Source organism: Mobula hypostoma, chromosome 5, assembly GCF_963921235.1.
Source record: "Mobula hypostoma chromosome 5, sMobHyp1.1, whole genome shotgun sequence".
NCBI classification, from domain to species: Eukaryota; Metazoa; Chordata; class Chondrichthyes; order Myliobatiformes; family Myliobatidae; genus Mobula; species Mobula hypostoma.
Genome location: NC_086101.1, coordinates 159075184 through 159102036, shown reverse-complemented (window position 1 = coordinate 159102036; position 26853 = coordinate 159075184). Strand labels below are relative to the sequence as shown.

Below are 26853 nucleotides of genomic sequence, written 5' to 3'. Positions count from 1 at the left end.
GTACAATACCAATAGCACTCAGATCCACCTGGAACAAGTAAATTAGTGATGATAAAGTAAAGCAACTTTACTCTCACACATTGCTAAACCACTGATCAACAGCTTAACCAAGACTAAGAAAGGTTCACCACTGGTTATACTGCCATTGAAGTTTTTTAAAATCCAAAATACACTCACATCTCATGCAAATAGTTCTTTCAGGTGGCATTCAACATAGCGATAACTGATTCACTAATCCAGAAGAGATGGGAGATGACAATCATTTGCTTTCTCATACATAGGTTTATCAAGAAACTATGGTGTTTCAAAGAGTGGGATTAATTTAAGCATCTGAATTATCAATGTTATGACCATCAACATTTTGTATCCAGTAAATTCTGTAAGACAATATGGAGGAGATACTATAATTTTGGAAGCATCACTGATGCAGAGGTGATTAAAATTTTATTATGCGATTTGTCCACAAAATAAAGCATTTAATTAGGTAATATTAAAATTATGTTATCAAAGAATCAAAAGCATCAGTTTAAAATAGAGGATAGTTCAGAGAAATTTAAATGAACTAAAAAAAGTAGTGCAGATTCTGGAGATCCAAAACAGAAAATGCCAGAAATACTAAGCAAATCTTAGCTGAAGTAACAGTGACCTAAAATGTGCCTACACAGATGCTACATGACCTCCTTTAGTGGTTCTGGTATTTGTTTTTAAGTGTAACTTATTTATTCACACAATGGCAACATCACAGTTGTAACAGTACATTTTGCCAGTTATCAGCAAATACACCATATAATGAAAAATCAAAAACTGAAGCAGAAGAAAATGCAATACTAAATGGAAGTAACATGGTGATTACTTTTGGATTCCTCTTCCAGAAACATTACAGAAAGGTTTAATAACTTCTGAGTTACAACTCTACAAATACATTTCTTACCAAATCCACAGTTCAATGTGTATACATCAAATACTAACCCATTTGAATGGAAATCTCTCCAATTGCCCATGTAGCATTATTGCACACTGAAATAAACTCTGGATTCAAATTAGTTCCAAGAACTGGCATGAAGTCAGCTGCAAAAGGTTAAAGTCAAAATATATATGTAAGTTATTTTCTGTAATAGTTTTCCAATTGAAATTTCATATTATTCAGCACTGAAAAAGATATACAATCAAAAATATGACATACCAATGCATGGTTTCACATGCTGAAAGCAAGCCTTGGTTAAGTCACCCAACAAAGCAAATGAACTCTGCCGTACTTCTGGCATTTTATCCTGTAATTAAAAGAAAACTTATGCTTCAGTTTCTCTTTGGGTATTATGATTAGTTCTGTTGCAATGAAATAATACTAACCTGCATACACTGATACATTAACGATAAAATATTACTCCGTGCTACTAGTTGCTCAATACTTCCTCCAAGACCTTCAGCGAGGCCACTCAATAAATCAAGTGCAACAATCATGAAATCTTTATCTGGGGCCTCACACTGATCAGGTTGAGAGCCATGCAACTGCAATACAACAAAATAATTTGGGTCAGAACAATGAATTTGTTTGCTTAAAATGCTAGATGCAATCCAAGCACTACGCACAAATACAAAATTAATTTAACCTTCTTGTCAAAATTCATTCTACTTCCACCGTGACCATGTTCTAAACCATAGGTCAAAAGACCTTGATTAACAATTTGCAAATTCCAAAGAAAATAATAATTCCCATCAGATCAAATTAAAGACAACATTAAATAAAGATGAGGAGACCAAATACAAAAACATTTCAATGTTTGCTGACCACAGCTTTAAGTTAAAAGGTAGCCATTATTCATTCTAAATCAATTTAATATGTTCAAGTATTTATGGAGCATAAATGAAATTACTGAGCATTTTCCATTCAGAATGGAGCATAGTAAAATGCTATTGAGTTTAAACTGCCTGCCTTGTTGATAACATTTTACATTTTTCAATCAACTACAGGTTGAGTATCCCTTATCCTAAATTCCAAAATCCGAAAACCTGCTGAGCACTGACATGATGTCACAAATGGAAAATTCCACAATGCACTGACTGGGAAGGTTCCCAGGTGATGCAAGGTTTCTCAGTAAACATATGCTGAAAGTGAAACAAGCAAAAATTTTCACGATGAACGGAAAATGGAAGGTAATTGTGAATATTCAGCAAGCTGAAGTTTGCAGAAATTTAAGAAAAGGCATGGCATTAGATTTTTAGAAACTTAAACATAAAGCATCTGCTGATCACAAAGCAGCAGAGTAATTCATTGATGAGTTTCGAACATCATCGTTGATGAAAATCTAATACCAGGACAAGTCTGATGTTAATTGTTGATCAGGTTTTATGCAAGGTATAAGAACAAAAAAAACCCTAAAAAACAAGTAAAATACAAATATAGTACAGCAAATAATAGCCTGTAACTCCTCTATGCACTTGAAGGCAGTTTGATGTGGCAGAACTGAGGCAAGGCAGTGGACTTGTAGCTGAGAGTGAAGAAGACATAAGGTTTGATCAATTTAAGCACTGGGCCAAATTAGAAAGATCAGGTACAGGCAAATCAATGTGGCAGGATCCAGGATCCAGAGCATACCAAAGCAACTGAACCAGTTATCTGGATGACGATTTAAGCGCCACACTGAATGGGAAAGTTCAGGTACAGACCGAATCAAAGCAGTGGGAGCCAGGCCCCAGAGCATATTGAAGCAACTGAACCCAATGTTTGGATGCTGATTTAGGTGTGGGACCAGATTGAAAATGTCAGGGGTCAGGGCCAGAGGTGAGGGATAAACATAAGGACTAGGAGCAGGAATAGTCATCTGGCCCATCGAGCCTGCTCTACCATTCAATAAGATCATGGTTGATCTGGCCATGGACTCATCTCCACCTACCTGCCTTTTCCTCATAACCCTTAATTCCCCTACTATGCAAAGATCTATCCAACCTAGTCTTAAATACATTTACTGAGGTAACCTCCACTGCTTCATTGGGCAGGGAATTCCACAGATTCATCACTCTCTGGGAAAAGCAATTCCTCCTCATCTCCGTCCTAAATCTATTCTCCCGAATCTTGAGGCTATGCCCCTAGTTCTAGTCTCACCTACCAGTGGAAACAGCTTTCCTGCCTCTATCTTATCTATCCCACTCATAATTTTATATGTTTCTATAAGTTCTCCTCTCATTCTTCTGAATTCCAGCAAGTACAGACCCAGACAACTCAATCTCTCCTCATAGTCTAACCTCGTCATCTCTGGAATCAACCTGGTGAACCTCCTCCAAAGCCAGTATATCGTTCCTCAAGTAAGGAGACCAGAACTGCACGCAGTACTCCAGGTGCAGCCTCTACCCGTGCTTATGGGTCACCCCCAACTCTATGCATCCTTATCTTATGGATAAGTCTTTTATGCAGCACCTTATCGAATGCCTTCTGGAGATAATGTCCATCTGTTCCCCTCTATCCGCTGTGCTCATTACATCCTCAAAGAACTCCAGTCAATTTGTCAACCAGGATCTGGCTTTGCTGAATCCATGCTGAACCTGCCTGATGGATCCATTTCTTTCCAGATGCCTCGCTATTTCTTCTTTAATGATAGCTTCAAGCATCTTCCCAACCACAAATGTTAAACTAACTGGCCTAACGTTACCTGCCTTTTGCCTATCATTGCATCCATAATATCTCTCTTTGGCACTTTGGCCGTGTCTTCCACCATGAAGACCGGCACAAAATAGCCATTTAAAGCCTCCGCTATTTCCTCATTACCCAATATTAATTCCCCCTTCTCGTCTTCCAAGGCACCTACATTTACTTTAGCCACCCTTTTCCACTTTATACAATAATAAAAACTTTTACTATCCATTTTTATATTTTGTGCTAGTTTATTTCATAGTCTGTCTTCCCTTTCTTTATTGCTTGCTTAGTGGTTCTTTGTTGCTTTTTAAAGTTTTCCTAATCTTCCAGTTTCCCACTATCCTTGGTGACTTTGTATGAACGAGCTTTTAGTTTGATGCCTTCTTTTATTTCCTCAGTTATCCAAGGCTGGCTCTTCCCACCCTTACTGTCCTTGCTTCTAACTGGAATATGCTTTTGTTGAGCACCATGAAAAATCTCTTTGAAAGGCTTCCACTGTTCCTCTACTGTCCCACCATATAGACTGTGTTCCCAGTCTACATTGTTTAGGCATTGGTTTTAGATTGAACTATTCCACCCTCCACTTGTATGATAAACTCAATCATACTGTGATCACTCTTCCCAAGAGGATCCCCAACTACAAGATCATTAATTTTACCTGTCTTATTGCACAGGACCAGAACTAGGGTAACATGTTCCCGTGTAGGTTCAGTAGCATGCTGTTCAAGAAAGCCATCACCGATGCATTCTATGAAGTCCTCCTCAAGACTGCCTCAACCAACTTGATTCACCCAATCTAATGTGCAAGTTAAAGTCACCCATTATAACTGCTGTTCCATTCTTACATGCCTCAGATATTTCACTGTTTATTGCCTGTGCCACTATAACATTATTATTCGGTGGCCAATAGACAACTCCAACCAGTGTTTTTTTTCCTTTTACTATTCTTAATCTCTACCCAGATGGATTCAACATTCTGCTTATACCATCTCTCAGTATCACCCTGTTGGACCACTTCAACTCGCTGCTCCACGGCATTTACTTGGCTCTGCACTGAACTATGGGTCTCAGACTCTTTTTATGGTCTTCAGTTCAGAATTTTATTTGCTTGCGTGATTTGATTTTTTTTCCCCTGTGACATTGAGGTGTTCGACAGTCTTTGGGTTTCTTTGTTTCAGGGCTGCCTGAATCATAAGGTTGTATAATGTATACATACTTTGATAATAAATGTACTTTGAATTTTGAACAGTGTATTGTAATATTTTAACCAAAACAAGGCATCATAGGTGGAGACTGAAAGCCTGCCATCGTTTCTTGTTGCGTAACAGCTGATTCAGGTATTCTCCCGGTGCTGCTGTGCTGCTTTTGTTACCCTGCACACATTTCGTAGTATTTTCATTATATTAAATGGTATGTAATAATTTTTACTGTTAAGTACATAAGAGTTTCAAAGGTACATTTAATGTCAGAGAAATGTATACAATATACATCCTGAAATGCTTTTTCTTCACAATCATCCATGAAAATAGAGGAGTGCCCCCAAAGAATGAATGACAGTTAAACGTTAGAACACCAAAGTCCTCCCCAGCTCACCTCCCTCCTGCGCGTAAGCAGCAGCAAGCAACAATCCCCCCTCACTGGCAAAAAAAAAGCATTGCCACCCCTCACCAATCACTCAAGCGTGAGCAAAGACACAGACTTACAGTACCCCAAAGGCTACTTTGTTCACCTGGTATTCGACATACCACAGACTCTCTCTCTCCCTAATAAGGGAGAAAGAAATGTCTCCATTTCACATATGTGATGAACAAGTGTAAGACAAAGACTGCTGATTAGTAGCACATAAATTCAGAATTGGAAATGGTGATCCCAAGCAATTTTATTATATATTCCAAAAAAAATCCAATATCCAAAACACTTCCGGCCCTAAGCATTTTGGAGAATGGGTACTCAACCTGTATAGATTTCACTTCCTTTGCTGCCACTTGTAATTTCTGCTTTTAACAAAGCTGTACCATTCAGTACAATTATTCCCCTTTTCAGCAAAATCTTATAACCGTTATCTGTATGAAGTTTCTCTTGACTCTATCCTGAAGAATGACTAAAAATTTCTTTATGAAACAGATGACTATATCTTGTGAAAGTTACATCCCAAGACAATAATTAGCATCATTGCGCTTACCATAACTTGTGAAAGTGTCTTTTGGACTAAGTTTACACAACGCTGGTATACCGGTTCACAGTAGGGAAGAAAGCCAGACTGCAAGGCAGTGGCAACAGAAGACAGGCACTGGAATATAAAAGATTGATTTTAATACTATGCCAGTTTTGGTCAACTACAATTTAGAAATAATAGGCAAGAATAGGGAGGTACATACAACCGTTTCTACTTGAAATAGTTCTTTTATTAACCTCTCCTGAATAACTTCAATAAGTAGAAACTTTGGGGAAAAAAGTTTCAAAACAAGCAGGGATTACTAATTCAGTATAGTGCTATCTAGTCATCTCACTATAGGAAGGGTGGCTTTAGAGAAGATGTATTAGAAGTTTACCAGGATGTTGCCTGGATGAGAATGCATGTACTATAAGGGGAAGTTGAACAAACTTGTGTTGTTTTCATCAGACTGGCAGAGGCTGAGGGGAGATCTGATCAAGGTTTACAAGATTATGGGAGTCCTGGATAGAGTAGAGAGCCAGTATTTAATACCAGAAGGCATGCATTCAAGGTAAGTGAGGGTAAATTGAAAGATATGCAGGTAAGATGTTTTAACACCCAGAGAACGGTGGGTGCCTGGGGTATAGGTGGATGCAAATACAATAAAGGCATTCAAGAGACTTTAGGTAAACACATAAATGTGTGTGAAGGAAATGAAGGGATGTGAAAATTGTGTGGGTGAAAGGGATTAGCTTAGATGAGCACTTGACTAGTTAAATTTGGCACAGCACTGTGGACTGAGGATCTGTTTCTGCGCTGTACTATTCTATGTTCTAAGATGGTAAGAGTGGGGGAGGAGCAGGGGCAGGGAGACGGTTGGGAGGTCAGGTGGTTATTTCTGATACTTATGACAATTTGCATTTTGCATCCACAAATTTGGACACCAAATACTTACTTAAGTATTTATTTTTTGGACTCCATTCACTTATTTAACAATTGTTATCCAATTATTTCACATAGGTTTTCAAAGAACAGACTAGTCTCACAATACACCAGTTAGTCTATCTGATATTATTGCTCAAGAATTTGATTAGCAGGATGCTTTGGAAAGCTACAGTGAAAGACATTTTTATATCTGGAGATAGATTAAAGGAGAGATGCACAGCAGATGGGCAACTATTGCTCCATTAACATTGAGACATCCAAATTACAGATCTGCACTTCATACGTGCTTGTTCCCTCAACACAGAGATTAAGTGAAATATTTTCTCTGCTATTAAGTGGTAATGTTTACATAGAACATGTTTGATCTCTTATTTATAGTTTGAAGAACAACACAATAAAAAGGAAACATAGCAGTAAATGATAGGCATGATTGCTCATCACTAATATTACTCTTATACATCAAGAACTTGCATTATTGACACCTTTAAGCATTTCAAACACTTCCAAGCAGCCTTCAAACAAGACAGGAAGTAGGAGATGAGAGGATTAGGCAATTGAAATCTTGAGACAAAACCCACGTAGCAGAAAAAAAGTTGACAATAATGGATGAAGGGAAATTAGGATCAGAATTGGAGAAAGGTAGTCAAAAAAGACAGATGAAATCAGATGTTGGGAGGCACAGGGAATGAAGACTATAGGTTTGATCTTTTCAATACTTAGATCTGTCAAACAAGCAACAGGACAAACAACACACATTCTGAAAAATGGACATTGACATGACTCCACAGATGATGCCTGGCTCTCATCTTTCCAGCATTGTTTTCATTTGCAGAATTGACCATCTCTTAAAAGGTAAACCATGCTATAATAGTTTTGCTAAACAGAAGACCTGACTTAACAATAAATGCAGTACAAAAATGAAAATTAATTTTTTGCAATGGAAATACAGAAATTTATTTGCAGTCTGAGCAGTAAGGCAAAAAGTATCTAAAAGGAAATACAAAGAATGTTTCTCTTTCAAATAAAATCAACAGTGAAGACATCCTCAACAAGCTGAAACATAATTCCTGTTATCCACAAGGATACCCAAAGATTTGAGCCTTAAAGGCCATGAGGTTCTCCTAATGGCTAATGGCCATTTTAATAGATCACTAAGATTATATAGCTAGAGAAAAGTTACTGAAAGCCAACTTTGTTACTTCTTGTAATTATAACAAAATTGAAAGCAGCATGCTAAATTATTCACAAAATTATTTTCAAAGTACCAGAACAGAACTAAAGAAAGGTGTCAACAAAAGATGCTAACACTTGAAAACTGATTCAGTGCAACATTAATTGAAGACTTGCAGATGTTATGTGGAGAACTAAAGCATGGATTACAGAAACATTATCAAAATTTAATTGCAAAAGGCAATATTTTTACAACAGAGAAGTAATGTGATTAAAGCAAAAATGTCAAGTCATACCTGCCAGTAGGGGGAGATCATAAAACTTTACATACAAGAAATTGATTATTCTAATAGCACAAAAGTGACGAGTGAAAGCAACAGCTGAATCCTGAAATAGTGAAATGAATTCTTAGCCATTTCATTTGGCACAATTATAATGCCAGATAAATTTGGCCAGCAGAGAAAGAAAAAAACCAACAACAAAACAATTTCATTAGAGTAGAAAGATATCAATACTTAAACTACAATGATCTGAAGAAACTACTGCTGGCAATGAACAATAATTTAAACAAATTGAATTTAACCTTGCTTATAATACCACATTAGGAGTAATGTCAATTATTGGTTAGCTTTGGAAAGACAAGTTGCTTTCAACATGGTGGTACAATTACTTACTATATTAATAAACAGAATCATGCAAGCAACTGAATTAGAAAGAAACTAAATTCAAGTTTGAGAGAAATATATGTGGGGGAAAAATAAAGACAAATTATTCTGATTCAATAATATTACAAAGAGCACAATAAAGGACAGGAAGCAGGGAATATACTGAACTTTTAAACTAACCACACTGTTAATCAAAAGGAAAAAAAAATACAGGGTGCATCATGGAGTTGTACTTGATAATGACATTCACTATAAGGGTTCTTCAAAGGTTTTAGATGCGGGAAAGAACAGCAAGAAAAATCAGTGAGCCAGAAATTGAAATGGAAGGTAAAAGGCAAATGAAAAACATTTTCAAAATCAACAGAACAGAAAGGGATTAATATTACGTATGTAAAACTAACACAAACTAGGAAGCAATCAGTAGCATTCTGGTGGACTCGAGACCTTTTTATCCATTTCAGAAAAGTCCACTTCTAATATCAATATTCTTGATACTAAACGTTAAATCTTCATGTACCTCAAGTAAGGGGAAAAGGTCTTTGTCTTCATCCTTCAACATGTTCCATTTCTGAATGAGTGGAGGCATCAACATCTGAATATACTCCTTGTAAGAAAGAAAGAAAGAAATAATTTGACTTCTCTAACAAAATACAGTAAATCATTTGCACAAAAATAAACTTCTATTAACTTGGCAAGGTCAAACTATGACACAAAGTTTACCCTGAACAATATCAGTCTATTCTTGTGACAAGGACATTCTTGATTTGATAACAACAATGAGACCATCACTTGTATTCTTTATTATTCAAAGATAAACCTGGACCAACTCCAGAAACCATTTAAGCTTAACGTGGAAATCGTTGTTATCAAAAATTCCAAAGATCCATAAGTCTCAACAAAACTTGCTGACATTAAAATACAAGACAGGGCAAGAAGCCGGACTATTTATCTGATTATGAAGACTAAATAAATACACAATAACAATGTTGCAATATCTCTATTCAAGTATAGTGATTATTTTTCCTGAAAAAGCAGCATAGTATGTTATCATCAATGCTCCATGACACCTAGAATAAGCTTTCACGTTTTATTTGACTTGTGTCTCATTTCTTTTGATCCAATCTTTTTCTCTTTTACATCATTTTCTGTTCATAAGTAACTATGAACTACTTAACCTGCCCTTTTTAATTTAAGTTCCATTTTGAGGTGGAATTTCTAAAATTGGATAGGTTAAACAATTTGATAGCTGGTGCTTGACCTAATCAGAAAATATTTAATAATCTAGAATCACGGCAACAAATTGGAGGTGAGATTCCAGGTAAGTAATGATTTAAGTTAATTGACCATGTTGCAGCAGTTATCTTACTTGTTTATTTAAATGGTGTCCAACCGAGTCAGCAAGGGTTCCAATAGCATCATACAGAATAAGAAGATTCTTGTGCTGATATTTATTAAAAGCAAAAACAAGTGTATCAAGTATATAACCAAGGTACGGCACCAATTCTGTGCAGGCCTCTTCCTCTAAGGTAGCAAAAGCACTGGAAAGCAAAAAAAAAATATCATTATTTGTATTTTTGACAAACTATTTCCTTAAGAGATCATTAAAAAAAAAGTCACACATGCTACTTATTCCTCCAATTTACTTAAACTATGTTAAAATTCAAGATTCACATCATAAACACTTCACAAAGTCACAAAAACACAACATACTAAAAAACATTCAAATACTGCAGTAATATTCTGTCAAAAAAACTTTTTCTTTTAAAACCAAGGTTCGGACTTGGTATCCCTTTGAGCTTTCTTTCAACTTCAACCAGGAAACACATCATACTGCGGATTTGCTGAAAAGAAATGTGCACAAGTACAGCAAATTGAACAGAGTTGGGAACAAGGCACTTAGAATGTTGTTTGGATGTAGCCACCATTTCAGAGCAGGGGACGAGAATACCCATTAGCCACCACAGGAAATTTAGTCCTGAAAGTAACTGGAAAATACACACATAATCTGTGGGATCTTTCATAGAATCCAGTAACAGCCCAGCCCACTAACCTGCAAAAAAGACATAGCCAAGAGCAAAAAATATATTTGGCATAATTCCATTAAAAAATCCAGCTAGGTAATTTCTTAATGCAAGGTTTTGATCCAAAATGCTGCCAATTGTCCCCACTATTAAGATTACCAGGCAACAATCTAGTTACCAGCCTTTTCCACAAGAAAAATGCAACAAATTGTGGCTAATAACAGTGAAGTCTACTGACTGGATCCAGCTCCAGCATAATTCACCCAGAGCCTCATCTGTTTTGAAGCTGATCAATAATGAGGATTTTCTCATCATAAATACTGGATAAAATTGTGCTGGGTGTGCTCAGCAGCTTTAGGCATAATCACAGTCTTGTAGGGACTCATCTTCAGTATGGAAAACAGATCCTAGTCACTGAACTTCCACATGGAGTTGAATAGCAATACTGGATGGGAAGCTGAGAAATCCATCTCTGAAATGCCTCAACATCCGGGACATGCCCTCTTGTCACTACGTTCAGGAAGGAGATACATGGATCCTGAGGACCCACAATCAGTGATTCAGAAAGAGCTCCCCCGGCCCCACCATCAGATTTCTGATTAATCCATGAACACTACCTCAGTATTCCTTTTCTTACATGATTTATTTCATATCTCTGCACTGATAATAAACCTATTCTGATTCTTATGCCAGCCAGGCCTGGCAGAATATCAGAATCCTCATTTGAATTGGGATTCTCAGCCTGATAATTTGCAGGAAGCTAGCCAGTATCCATTTACTATTTTTTATTCTAACCCCCATCATTTCGAAGTATGCTTTTCATTATTTCAATATTGTTTTTAAATTAGAGCAAAACATTAACAGGTTTTAAATATCTATAAATATGATTTTTAAAAAAAATGTTTCCAGCATCGATGAGAGTTGAGTTCCTTTCCCAGCCTTACCTCCCAAAGGCTGACAAGGTATTCTAGGAGGATGAACTCAGAAGAATGGGGAGTTAAACCATATGTCCCATGTTATCTACAAAGATTTCAGATAGACTTGTAGGCAACAGTTAAACCTCTGAAATTCTCAACTACATCATATGCCACTGTCAATATGTTTAGTGCTTACAGTTGGCAGATAATTTTTAAGTACATGACCAAGCAATTGCCAACTGTTGAAACTATCCTCACTGTACAATTACATAAAATATACCACACTGTCAAATAAATGATCCGTAACTCCAATTTTTAAAAGCTAGAGTTCTGCTTAAGTTGTTAAAAGATGCAATAAGACATAGGAGCAAACTTACACCATTCGACCCATCGAGTCTGCTCCAAATAATTGATCTATTTTCTCTCTGAATCCCATTCTCCTGCATAATCTCTGTAATCTTTTACATTATTACCAATCAAGAACCTATCACCTTTGCTTTAAAATATACCTAATAAATTGACCTCCACAGCCATCCATGGCAATAAATTCCAGATTCATCACCCTTAGCTAAAGAAATTCCTCATCTCTGTTGTAAAGGGACATCCTTGTATTGAGGCTGTGCCCTCTAGTCCTCGACTCCATCCTCTCCAAGACATCTTCAAGAAACAGTGGCTTAGGAAGGCAGTGTCCTACCATTAAGGACCACCCCCCCACCCCCGCAGGACATACTCATCTTCTCATTGTTACCATCAGGAAGGAGGTACAGAAGCCTGAAGGTACACACTCAGCGATTTATTCGGAGAAACTAACAACTTTTCCTATCTGCCACCTGATTTCTAATTGGACATTGAACCCATGAACATTAATGCATTTTTTAAAAAAAATTCTGGCTTTTTTTGCACTATTTTAACTATTTAATAGACATATATACAGTGTATTTACTTTAATTCAGATTTTTCTCTTTATTTATCAAGTACTTCATTGCACTTGCAAGTTAACAAATTTCATGACATAAACCCAATTCTGATTCTCGATAGACCTTTCAATATTTGGTAGGCTTTAATGAGGTCCCCACCCTCATTCTACTAAACTCCCACAAATATCAGATCACAGCAATCAAATGCTCCTCATACTTTAACCCTTTCATTCTCAGGATCATTCTCAAAAACCACCTTTGGACCCTCTCCAATGTCAGCACATCTTTTCTTAGATATGGAGCCCAAAACTGCTCGTAATACTCCAAATATGGTCTGGCCAATGACTTATAAAGTCTCAGCATTACATCCTTGTTTTTATATTTAGTTCTCTCAAAATGAATGGCTGGACTTCTAATGAGATAATTTCAAACAAATCAAACCCAGTTTCAAATCTTTCTATATAAACATCGCTAGCCTTCCAAAAAGAAAAGTAGTTGATTACAAGTGGCTGCACAAGTTAGATCAAGGTGTGAAAACCAGATCAATTCAAAATTGAAAAAGCCACCATTTATTATCAGAAACCACATGCAGTTTTCTCAGAACGCAAAGCCTATGGAGAGTAGATTTATATAACACTAGGATAATTACAATTACTGGTTCTTCCACAAAAATACACTCCTTAGAAATATCGTAAAACAATTTAAATACAGATGATTCATTGGGCCATCGATTAATGGGGGCATCTGCTTATTTGGGACAACAGTTTAAAGAAAAATTGAGAAAATAGCCAGGATTCTCTTTACTACTATGCTGCTAATTGGGACAGAAGACTGTTGCCAAATAGTTTCTAATAAACGGCAGGTGCGTGCACTTCTGTGGCTGTTAGACACTACATTGTGCCAGGGCATCAAAGGGAGAAGGCAGGGGAGTGGGGATGACTGGAAGAACTGGATCAGCCCACGATTGAATGGCAGAGCAGAATTGATGGGCCGAATGGCCTACTTCTGCTCCTATATCTTATGGTCTTATGATCTTAAGAGTGAATAGTTTTTAAATAGTGTAAGTTGCATGTGTTTATGCTCAAAAAGCAGTGATTTTTGTCACTGACGGTTGGTGAGAAATAAGAAGCAAGACTATTCAGACCAGTTTTGCTTACTACAGTTAAGCATTCAGACTTAGAGATGCTAGAAATGGCTGACAGTGAAAATGAAAATTAATAAGTTAGGAACTACAAAGAATTAAGGTATGACAGTCGTCTTGAATGTTACAATGAAAATGAAGACGTGAAGTATACAATCATTGAAAGCATTGTCTGAAGGCAGTCCATTACTTGCACTAGACGTCTGCGCTGAGTTTGTTCATTTATAGCCAATCAGAAGAACACGGTAGCTAGCATACAATGGATGAATTCCTCTGTCGATAACTATTAGGAACTAATAACATTTCTATGATACCTTCGTAGTATTGGCAGTGTTCTAATTTGTTGCATATTTTATTTAAATACACAATTGGTTACTCAGTTAAACTCTTTTATACCTTTTTAACCATTTCATGAAACTTTTGACTAATTGGGGCAGCGCTTAACTGGGCCGAATTATATTGGTCCTGATGTGTTGCAATTATGCAGAATCCACTGTATTCTGATTGGCACTCAGAAAAAGTAACAAACCTGCAGGCAGCTTCTTGTACTCTCTTATTGCTGTCCAAGATACGTTTCAGCAGTTCGGTCATTAATGGCTTTAAGTAGGTGTCTGCGGGCTGACTTACTACCCAATGTGCATAGCGGCTGAGCGTCCAACATGTAATAGAACGGACGAGAGCTTTCTTGTCAGAGAGGCACTGAATAAGGTGAGGGATAAGTTCTGGCAGATAAGGTATCATTCCTTGCATGCAACCTGCAAAACAAAATTAAAAGGTTTTTTCGGAAAGCAAATCTACCATGACATCCCTTTTTCCCCCAATTACCTCACTGTTATCCAGATAATTTTTGACTCACCAGTATCAAAACAACTTTTGGACATCATATTCTTTTCAACATACAAGCAACTTAGAATATTTCCATATTTCCTAAATATCTTTTGCAAGTTTTACACAGCAAAGTACTGAAGTGTAACAATCATGCAGACTCCTTTAAACCATAGGGTAACTGCTGAGAATGAAGATCATGGGGAAAAACTTAGCAGATTAGGAACAGTCTGTGGTGAGGAAAATACAATACTTCAGTTCAGTGAGTTTGAGAACAGCAAAAAGTGATAAATAAAATATATTTAAAGTTGCCTGGAAATGGGAAGAGGTGGAGACAAAGGGAAGTAATGTGATATAATGGAGACAAGGAGAGATTGAAAAGCCCAAGAAGTGATGGTATCAGCCAAATCGAGACGGGGGGGGGGGAAGAGAGATACCCCTGTATATCTGCAAAATACTTGTTGGGGGCGGGTAGGAAGAGAAAGGGGTCCTTTTATTTTTTGCTTTCCTAACTCACCAAACTCATGTAGATTGAGCTTACGCAGTTAACAAAGAAATAAAAAAAGGACTTAAAGGGATTCAGTTGAGAAACTTTTTCCAAAGGTAAAGAGGAGAAAGCAATAGCACAGTGTAAAGATAACCAGAATATATCTGGAAGGGTAAGACTGTAACAGTGCATGAGTAAATACAGTCTCAGTAAAGAAAATGACAAGGCAAAAATAAAAATCAAAAATAAATTAATTCAGCACAAGGATTTTACTTAGGCTCATGAAAGTGGAAAGGAAAACCTTAAACTCACATGTGGTAGGTTGATGAAGTTCACTGATGTGTGTGTGACAACATGTAGTGGCAATAACAGAAACTTAATTCAGAAGTGGCTTATAATTTGTATCCAGATTCATTTAGTAGAGGAGAAAAATAAAAGAAAGGATAGCAGTACATTAAAAAAATTACAGAGCTGGAGTGTAAGAATATAATAGAGCATAAAGAACAGAATCTGTTTGACTTAAATAAAGACAACATATTGCTGAGTGCACTCAATAAATCATCAAGAGGGAAGGATAAAGAGGAACACATATGCAGTGATATACAAACAAATGGAATAACTATTGTGTAGATATAACAGAAGACTTTAATTTTGCCAACATAAATTGGGACAGTGTTCAGAGCACAAAAGATAAAAATAACTTCTGAAGCATATCCAAGACAATATTCCAGAACAGTATGTTTTTGGTCCAAAGAGGAAGGAAGTGATGCTGGACCTGGTTCCAGCGGGGTCAAAGATAATTAGCTTCAGCAAGGGGATATTTATCCTACTAGCATCCGACTTAGATCTGCTAAAATGAAAAAGAGAAATCCAAAGTAAATATAACTTGAGGAAGGGCTATTTCAATGAGTATGAATGGCTTAGGTAAATTTTGAACCAAAACTTGACAAAACTGAAGCAGAACAATTTCCTTCCTCCCACCAATGCCACTTGACCCACTGTGTTCCTCCAGCGGAATCAGTGTTGCTCCAGATTTCAGCATCTGAAGTCTTATGTCCAGGTACTACTCCCCAACTCTTTCTGTGGTGGTTTTTGCACCTGCACAAAACTCAGTTTTATTACCTTCTTCACCAACTTACACCCTGCTCTCAAATTCATGTGAATCATTGCTGACATTTTCCCTTTTCTAGATCTCACCGTTTCCATCTCAGGGTAGAAACTATCTACTAATATTTATTATAAACCAACCTACTCCCAGTGCTACTTAGACTACACTCTTCCCATCTTGTCTTTAGTAAGGATGCCATTCCTTTCTCCCAGGTTTTCGGTCTCCACCACATCTGCTCTCAAGATGAAATCTTCTGTTGTAGAACATCTGAAATGTCTTCTTTTGTCAGGAAGTGTGCCTTTCCTTCTGTTGTGGTTGATGGAGCCCTATCTCTCATCTGTTTCTTGTACTTCTACCCTCAACCTACCTGCTCTCAAACAGGACGAAGATAGAACTCCTCTAGTGCCTACCTTTCATCCCATGAACTTCATGCAGCATTCTATCCTTCATCATTTCTACAGCTGCAAAGCAGTCCCACCACATCTTCTCCCAATTCCCTTCCACTTTCGGCAGAGCTACACCCTCCCCTGGCCGGGGCCATCCCTCCACACCTGTCTGTCCCTTACCCCTCACACTTTCCCCTATCCTTGCAGTAAATAGAACATTTGCCCTTGCACCTCCTCCCTCACCACCATCCAGGAACTTAAACAGTCCTTCCAGGTGAGGAAAAGGTTCACGTGCATCTTCTCCAACCTTGCCTACTACATTCAATGCACTCAGTGTGGCTTCCACTACACTGGTGAGGCAAAGTCTGTGCTCTACCTCACCAGTGTAGTGGAAGCCATGCTGAGTGCAGAACACCAACAATCAGCTTGCAGCTTCAAACCATTTCATTTTCCCTTCCCATTCCCTCACTGACCTGTCCATCCTTGGCCTTATCTACCGCTAGGATGAAGACCAAAATAAACTGGAGGAGCAATGTCTTATATTCCACCTAAGCAGTCTACAACCCAATACAACATAATAAAATCTAAATATTTCATTCACTAATGTTCTCCCATTCATGGAATAACACCAGATTAAGGCAAAAAAAAAAGAAAGCACACAAAAGCCAAAAATCAATAGCTGAAAATACAAATCTTTAAAATAACATATTACTATAGAACACTTCCATTAAATACACATTATTTATTACAATAAATATTTTTTCCACAAATCAAGTTACATGATGGAAAGATTGCAATGTGTAGACAGATTTTTGAAGTTCATTTAAAGTTTTCAGCATTTAATTCTCTGACTGACCTTCAGCAATTGCTCCAAGCACCAGAATTCCAGACTCCTTCACCACCCAGTCTGGGTGGAACAGCAGTTCCTTCAGCAGTGGTAAAACATGTGGCAACAATTCATCCCGGAAAACATTAGCCAACACGTCCAATGCAGCAGCAGAACATTTTCCTAAATAAAATAATGTTATATAGTATGTGATGCCGTTTATTGCCATATAGCTCTCCACATTCTTAAATGCAAGTCAATTTTTAAGTTCATTAGTCAAAAAAAAACTTTGTGCTTCTCTTATTTATTTTTCAAACCCTGAAATTTATATGCAGAAACATAGAATCTCCAAACCAGAGATTGACAATCATGGAGAGGTATCAGCAGAATTTCTTCATCATGAAGTAAATTAATTCACACAGAAAGCTCGTGATATTGGTAAAATGACCTTGATTTGAATATTCCCAAAAGGGCAGCATTGCTAGCATGGTGTGTTGAACCTCCTTTGCTACACTGAGAATATGTTAGGCAAGAGAAGAGATTAAAACTGAAGTCTTTATTCATTAAAATGATATTTGGAACATCAAGCAACTACACTATACCAATGATTGATATATCTAGAAGGAATTGAGTCATCTAAAAAGACTGAGGATAATTTTATAGGATGAAAAAAATTAATAAATACTTACAATATGTAAGACTTGGTATGAGTACAATTTATAAACGTATGATTAGTTGACTTAATAAATCTAATCTCAATATTTCTCTAACACTATTATTTGAGGAACAGGTAGTGTCCAAATTAAGTGATTTTTTTTCCCCTACCCAAATATTTCATGGAACACTAGTTTTCTTTGGAGATCATATATGCAATTATTCATCAAAATTTTGAGCACAAAACACTTCACTGCAAATTTACCAATTTACTTTCGAACCTAAGAAAAGTATGTGATTTCCCTTAGCCAAATTACAAAGGTAGGAAAAGGGAGGGGGCCCTGAGGAGAGAATAATGGGAACTAGACAAAGCTGAAAAGCATGTCCTCCAGAGTAGTAACCACTGGATAGCTGCCTGTGTCATGTGCCAGGGAGGGTTAAGAATAGGCTGAATTTGCAGATGAATGTATGGCTGAAGAATTAGCCTCAGGGACAGGGTTTCTGATCATTAGGATCTCTTCTGGGAAGATATGACCTGTACAATAAGGACAGGTTACACCCGAACGCAAAGGGGACCAATAACCTCACAGACAGGTTTGCTGGAGCTTTTATCTACTTTGGCAGGGGGATGGGAACCAATGATAAGCCTAAGAATGGGACAGTTGGTGTACTAATGTAAACTGCAGTCACTGAGAAGAGTTAAAGTGTAACGGGGGGCCAAAATCAAAAAGGGTGATGAATGGAGGACTGAAGGTGTTATATTTGAATGTACTCAGTATAAGGAATAGGATAGATGATCGTGTGGGCAGTTAGAGATTGGCAGGTATGATGCTGTGGGCATCTGAGTCATGGCTGAAAGATCATAGTTGGGAGCTTAACATACACATTGTATCAAAAGGACAGACAGGCAAGCAGAGGGGTTGGGGTGAAATCAAGTCCTTGGAAAGAGGCGACATAGGATCACAAGATATAGAATCCTTGTGGGTAGAGTTAAGAAACTGCAAAGTAAGAAGACCCTGGCGGGAGTTATATACAGGCCTCTGAACAGTAGTCAGGACGTGGGCTACAAATTACAACAGGAGATAGAAAAGGCGTGCAAAAAGGCAATGATGTGACAATCATGGGGGATTTCATTATGCAGGTAGGTTGGGAAAATCCAGTTGGCGCTCAATCCCAAGAGAGGAAATCTGTAGAGTACCTATGACAAAGCTTTTTAAAGAGCAGTTTGTGGGAACTGCAGTTCTGGTTTGGTTGTTATGTATTGTCCCAGATTTGATTAAGTAGCTTAAGGTAAAGAAACTCTTGGGAGACAGTGATCATTTTATTATAGAATTCACCCTGCAATTTGAAAAGGAGATAACATTGAATCATGCCTGTCAAATTTGTCGGAATTCTTTGAGGAAATAACAGGCAGGATAGACAAAGGAGAGTTAATAGATGCTGTTTATTCAGATTTTAAGGCCTTTAACAAAATGCCGCACATGAAGCTGCTTAACAAAAGCTCATGCTATTGCAGGAAAAGTACTAGCATGGATAGAAGATTGGCTGACTAGCAGAAGGTAAAGAGTGGGAATAAAGGGGGCCTTTTCTGGTTAGGGGACAGTGTTTGGACTGCTTCTTTTCAAGTTGTATGTCAATGATTTGGATGACGGATTGATAGTTTGCAGGCAATATGAAGTTAGGTGGAGGAACAGGTAGTGCTGAGAACGCAGGGTGTCTGTGGGAGGACTTAGATTGGGGAAGTGGTAAAAGAAGTGGAGATGGAATACAATGTAGGAAAGTGTATGGTCATGCACTTAGGCAGAAGGAATAAGAGTGTGGACTATTTTCTAATTGGGGAGCAAATTCAAGAATCAGAGATGCAAAGGGACTTGGGAGTCCTTAAGCAAGATTCTCCAAAGGTTAAGTTGTAGGTTAAGTAGCTAAGGAAGGCAAAATGTATTGTTAGCATTCCTTTTGAGAAAACTAGAATACAAAAGCAAGGATGTAATTCTGAAGTTTTATAAGGCGCAGATGAGTATCACTTGGGAGTACAGGTGCACTTTCCTTTATCCAAAATTCTGAAATCCAAAAAGCTCCGAAAACCGCAGTTTTTTCCGCCAACAGCTGACGTCACTCAGGTGTGACATGGCAGCACTAGCAGAGGCCGCCAGACATCAGTTGTGGCTCAGCGCTCGTACTGGTTACATGTGCACTAGCTGTTCGCTGATATTTTGTGTTCACTGTTGACTTTATGTTTAATTTCACTGTGATAATATCAAAAAGACCTGCAGATACCCCTCTGGGTAACAATGAGAAAAAGAGAAGGAATCTTCTCTATCAATAACACAAAAAGTGGAGTTATTGCAGAAGCTTGATCGTGCTGTATATGTGCGACGTCTTACTGAAGAAAATAGTGTCAGAACTACCACTGTATATGATTTAAATAAACAGAAAGACAAGTCACTGAAGTTTTATAGTAACAGTAACGTTCTACATTTATTCCAATAAGTCATTTACCATGTGTTTGATTCGGTTCGTTTGAAGCTGTATATTTCTATGTTTTATTGAATATTTTGTTGGAAATAAAATTTCTTCGTCATTATTCCCTAAACAATACAGTATAACAATTACTTACATAGCATTTACATTGTATTAGGTATTGTAAGTAATCTAGAGATGATTTAAAGTATACGGGAGGATGTGCATAGGTTTGGTGTGCCACTGGGTCTTAAAGTCCACCGCACTGAGACAGGTTAAATAAGGGACTTGAGCATATGTGTTTTTTGGTATCGGGGGGTGGGGGGGAGGGGGTCTGAAATCCGAAAAATTCTGAATTCCGAAATGCAACTGGCCCTAAGGATTTTGGATAAGGGATTGTGGACCTGTACTGTGAGTAGTTCTGAGTCTGTCTTGCTGGAATTTGGAAGAATAGGCTGGGGGGGGGGGGGGGGGTGAAAATCTCATTGCAACCTACTGAATGTTGAAAAGCCTGGATAAAACCATGTGGAGAGGATGTTTCCTACAGCGGGGAAGTCTAGGACCAGAGGGCATAGCCTCAGAATAGAAGAATGCCCATTTATAACAGAGACGAGGAAAAACATTTTTAGCCAGAGGGTGGTGAATCTGTGGAATTCATTGTCAGATGGCTCTGCAGGCCAAGTAATTGGATATACACAAGGTAGAGTTTGTTTGGGTTCTTGATTAAACAAGGTGTCAAAGGTTACAGGGAGAAGGCAAGAGAATGGGGTTGAGAGGGATAATAAATCAGCCACGATATAATGGTGGAGCAGATCTGATGGGCCAAATGCCCTAGTTCTGCCTACATCTTATGGCCTAAAATTGATATTATAATAGATTGAGTAGGGTCTGAAGCAACACCAAAACTGAAAGAATACAAACAACACTGTATAATCATTACCATAAACTTCAAAAGAAGTACTTAACTCATGCATTCATAAGCTCCCCCACCCCCATTTTTTGGAAATCTCTATGCCCTCTTCACAATTTATTTCTCTATCTTTGCATCACAAGCAAATCTATCAACACTACCACTGGTCCCCAGCAACAATCATCCTGAAACACCACTCAATTATTTCTTGCCAGCAAAAGAAAACCATGTTGCCTATTTTCCTTTCCCTGTTAGCTAGACAATCTCTTATTCATGCCGAATTTTTTCTCTGCCTCTATAAGCTTTTACTTAACTTTTGATGCAACACCTCATCACGTTTTCTGGAAATACAGTACGACCAATTCCTCCTTAAACACAGCATACGTTACTTCAAAAACTTCTCGCCACAATCATGTTGACTTTGCCTGATTACCTTGAATGTTAGAAGTCCCTTCAATAATATCTTTAATAATAGTCTAATATTTCCACTGTGATACATTAATCTAACCAACCTGTAGTTTACGGCTTTGAATTTGTTTTTTTTAAATAAAAAAAGGTTAAATTTGCTACTTTCCAAACTAATAGAACTCTTATTGAACATAACGGGCACCTATTTAATTCACAGGAACTACTCAGTTTTGAATGTTCATAATAAACACAATTACCTCCTTCTGTTCCGTAACTCTCATTATAGTTTGATTCAGATAGTATTCACACACCAAAAACTTAATGGTTCACAAAGCAGTCCTTTTTCCCATTACTTAAGAAAATTTCAAAGATCCTGCTCACCAATCTGCAATAAAAGCTCCCAATTTTACTTCTCAGCAGATGACATTTCAAAAAATCTAATTCATATCCAAATATTAGCACATCACAAATGCTATACCGCAGCTTGGTAGATGTTTTGAACTATATAAATTCCAGCCTTTAAGATATGCTACCTGTACAGAAAGCAACAGGTACAGTAAACTGATGTAGTTTAAAATAACTATCAAGATATCTGTAATATCACATCTCTCCCCATTAAATAGTTGGAACCAAGCTGACTTACAATTAACAATTCCGCAGCAAATACCAAGCTCAGTGGTCCCCAACCACCGGGCCACAAAGATGAGCTACCGGGCTGTGAGGAAATGATTATGATTTGGCAATATGAAACGATATGAGTCAGCTGCACCTTTCTTCCTTCCCTGTCACGCACTATTGAACTTGAACACTTCACCCCCGCGCCCCCCCCCCAATCGGCCGGTCCGCAAGAACATTGTCAATATTAAACTGGTCTGCAGTGCAAAAAAGGTTGGGGACCCCTGACCTAGCTAACAGTGCTGTGCAGCTCAGCTTAGCTCATCTCATCTCATCTCAGGCATCCAGATATGCTTGACAAATGCAGGAATCAATGGATGAGCTACAACATAGTTACCTGTACATAACTTGACTCACTATTCAAACAAGTGTAATAGCATTGATATGCTGAGAAGAGGAAACAAATGCATTTTACTGGTACATGAAAAGTGACCACATTCATGTGAATGGGGCTGTTATCTCCAAATAAAGTTAAGTGATCAGGTTATTTAACTGCATTATATTTTAATTAGAATTTTAAGGGGATTCCATTTCTTCAAAAGATCTTACTGAACAGTTTTTAGAATGTTTAAATAAAAGACATTCAAAATTAGTTCAAAAATTTTTTGTCACTAGACAAGCTGAAAAAGGCTATCAGGATATTCCAAGAACAGGATCTCTTTGCTCAGTATGCTACACATCAACCTTATTCTATATCATGGAATCCATCCCAGCTGGGGAAAATGAACCCATCTAACAGATTGCTCCAGAAACAAATCTGGATGGGCTTTGCAGAAAGTGGCCACACCTAGCACAATTAAATAATTGTGATAATAGGTTAATTCCCATCACTCTTGCATTCTTTAGCTAAATATGTGTTATGCCCTGGTTAAGATTTTTACTACTATGCTGTAGGTATTTCATTTTAGCAGTTCTGTATGAGCAGTCTGTTCTGCTTTCAGCTTGTTCAGGTTTGAACTAAGGTAAGAGGCTTGTTATTCAACTTAGGAATGTACTGTAGCCAATCAGGATAGTGGAATGGGGAGAAGGTTCTGGAGAACGCTGGGTTGAGGGTTTTCGTTGGCAGGAGTTGGAAGACGACAGGCGGCAAAAATGGGCGAGGATGCCATCCCTGTTGCACAAGATGCTTTGTGCAGCTGAATGGCTTCAAGGAGGAAGAACCAATACTCCCTTGGAAGACCCATTTGTTTGAATGGACTTTGAACGACGTTGGAAGGTGGTGTGTGCTTTCATGCAGACCGTGAGTGACAGACAAGCTCAAGATGAGCTCCAACTTAAGTGCGCATTTGACTGTTTAAGAGTAATGAGCCCTTTTTGTTTTTTTTTTTACTTTCTTTCATTTAATAACTGTTTGCTTAATTAACATGCTTAAATATACTTCTTTATAAATTGTATGCAGTGTACGACCTGTTATTTCTTGCCGGAGGCAGTAAATCACACAACATTCACACAGACAGGGGCTTGGGTAGGCAAAATGTCCCAACCTCATGGACATGGCAGGACCCAAGTTGTATACATCCTAGATATACGAAGCTGGAGAAAGGTGGGTTTATCACCAAGGGATCCAGTGGCTGTTATCGAGGAGCTGATGAGCTAGGTTTCCTGGGACACCCGAGAAGGGGGTGGGGGATAGTTTAAATTTTCCCCACATTGGAACCCAATATAAAATATTGTCTTTAACATTACAAAAACACTTTACTTAAACCAGAATCATCAAATGTCATGAATAAGACATGGCAAATGAGAATTAAACTGCACTTTTGTTTAGACATACTTAAATTCCAATCAGAAATTGTATCATCATCATCTAGATCGTCGTCATCTTCCTCTTCTTCACCAATTCCATCTTCTTCATGCTGCTGTGCAACAGTTCTGGATCGGTGAAAGCGAGGCTTAATATCTTGCTCATTGTCAGGAACTGTTTCATCTTCTTCAACATCACCCTGGAAATAAAGATATTTGGATGGTATTTATGGCTTTAACTTCAAGACTACTCAGGTTCATAGCATTTTAACTGCTGGCATGTACAATTTGCACTTTGGAGAAATAAAACTCACATCTAAAATTTAAACTCACCTTAAGAAGAATAATATCTATTTCTGAATATTTCATCCCATTCACAAGGACGGGTATTAACCTGCAATTATCAAACAATTCTTGATGAAATTTGTTCATATGCAGAAATCACTGCAAGGACACAAATAAACTACAAACAATGCAATAGACTAACAGGATTTTAAAACTTGTGGTGAAATACTGGACAAGTTAGTTATCTAAGACTAATGAAAATCTGTATTGTTCAACGATTAAATACGTCAAGTCAGCCCCTAATCCTACTGTAAGCAAAGTGGTTTCCAATGTGAATATAAACCCTTTTTTTAGTATTCAGAGTCGGAGGCATAATGACCAAACTTAACTACAAAGACAATGGCACAGTAATTATGCAACACATTTGCTACAAAAGCTACAAAATGCTGGGCAGTGAACAAAATCATTAAATGTCTTGAAGCTGTATATGCTGAATAGTAAGATTTTGAGGCAAAATTTGCATGCTGGTATGCATGTTGTGGTACATCCATCTCAAATAAGAATCCCCTCAATCCAAACTCCTAATCCCACCAGTCACTTCACAAATGAGTAGATACATGCAATTAGACTTAGGTTTCAAAACAATAATATGGTGACATAAATATAATAATGACCACACTGAAGTTGCATCATGTACTGACATAACTGGTCTTTACTGAAGTAGCTTTAAAGAAAGGAGTGTGAACTTTAGTGCAGAAAAGACAACCTGAAAACAATCGCATTGTGAAACAAGATGTACACATCCACAGCTCTAGCTCCATACGGTAGTTAGCTGTGGCTGCAATTGGACACACCTACAGACACAGTCATAAGGGACACTCAAAGGGTCCTTAATTTTTCTCATTGTCCAGGAGGAGCACATCATGATCCAGGTTTGATCCTGACCTCTTGTCTGTGCAGTGTTTACATTGTCCTGATATGATCTCTTGGACTTTCCCTGGGTACCACAAACTGAGCTCCTTTGTTAATCCTCTTAATTGAAGAATATCAATCGTGCTAGAGCCCTTATTTCACTCCACGTATTACTGACAACAATGCAAAGTCTTTATCTTTGTTTTCCAATAAACTATAGCAAATTCAGAATGAAAACCCAACTTGATTCTAATTCCCAATCACACTCTGAACAATTGCAAAGCCAGTGATTTTTCTAAAATGAAATGGGTCTTTGTTCTGGTGCCGTATTTGAACTATGAAATCCTTAAGACTCACCATCTGCCTGCTGACTGGCAAAAACCATTGAACATATGCAGACCTCCACAAATTCCATACAACATTAACCTTTCCTCACAATGATCAGATTCTGAAGACCACTGCAGTCAGTGCACCATAGTGCACAAACCAGCTATCATCCATCTCTCCTTGAAGCCCACAATGAAAGGCAACTATTCCAATGTTCTCCCAGCAAGCTTCCATCCTACACCTATGCTAATCTGGTTTCCAGCTCCACCACATTATTAAAATTGCAGTATGCTTTACAAACTTGAAGGCAACAAAGTCTTCCCTGTTCTTCTCAGCTTAGACAAAGCTAACCATTTCATTTTACTCTAATGCTTCTCATTCACTATCCAGCAAAATACAGTAAATTAATGCCGTTTGGGTCCATTCTTCCACGCAGTTTCTTTGCCAGGTTCAACCCACGGTACTTCGGGAAATACCCAACAATCAAACATTATCCCTGCTCTTCTCCACAGATAATGCCTGATCCCCTGAATGTTTCCAGAAAATTTAGTGCACTCTGTAGTTCCTATTATTTACCCGTTACCCAAAAGGACCTCTTGGAAATATCAGATTCCACATGTACAGTGCCTTGCAAAAGGATTCTGCCCCCAACTCTTTGTTCACATAAATGAGTATTACAACCAGGGATTTTGATCAATTTAACTGAGAATTTGTATTTGTCAATCACATGCTCCATTTTTCACATTACAGCCCCAAAACAGGGAAAATTGTGAAGCACGAATAACTAAAATTTCAGAAACTGAAATGCCAGCAGCTCAAAAGTATTCATCCCCTTTGCCCAGTACTTAATTGAAGCACCTCTTGACCTAGCTATTACAGTCAGTAGTGTCTATTAGTTTTGCACAACGTGATGGAACAAGGTTTGCCCATTCCTCTTTGCAAAATTGCTCAAGCTGTGCCAGGTTAGTTGGGGAGTGGCAGTGGACAGTAATGTTGAGATATGTTCAGTGCCTAGGAGTACTCTTCTCCAGGCTTTTGCTTCCCCATTTATCATTTCCCTGACTTGTCTTGAATGATCATTTGTCTCAATTTGCTTTGATCTGTTGAAAATCTACCATATAGACCTTACAGAGAGAGGGGGCATTTATGCTGATGAATTCATTAAAATCAGGTCATCCACCAATTTTCTATATCAACAAACTGGTTGAGTTGGTAAGGTAATATACAGTATTGCACCTGAGGAAAGTTACTGTAGTTAGTACAAAGGGAATGAATACCTTTTCAG

General features: G+C 37.8%; 1 protein-coding gene across 3 annotated transcripts in view; it reads right to left on the bottom strand.

Moving 5' to 3' along the window:
* Positions 1-26853, bottom strand: part of tnpo1 (transportin 1) — a 99148-nt gene that overhangs the window by 19871 nt on the left and 52424 nt on the right. For all 3 annotated transcript variants that reach the window (XR_010018075.1, XM_063049222.1, XM_063049221.1), the window contains exons 10-19: positions 24378-24438; positions 24076-24244; positions 17225-17377; positions 14092-14317; positions 9933-10104; positions 9084-9170; positions 5814-5921; positions 1351-1509; positions 1184-1271; positions 970-1068 (exon numbers count right to left, since the gene is read on the bottom strand). Coding sequence is in view for 2 of the 3 variants with exons in the window: in XM_063049222.1 (XP_062905292.1) it covers positions 970-1068; positions 1184-1271; positions 1351-1509; positions 5814-5921; positions 9084-9170; positions 9933-10104; positions 14092-14317; positions 17225-17377; positions 24076-24244; positions 24378-24438 (1322 nt within the window). In the remaining variant the exon portion in view is untranslated. The remainder of the gene's footprint in view (positions 1-969; positions 1069-1183; positions 1272-1350; positions 1510-5813; positions 5922-9083; positions 9171-9932; positions 10105-14091; positions 14318-17224; positions 17378-24075; positions 24245-24377; positions 24439-26853) is intronic.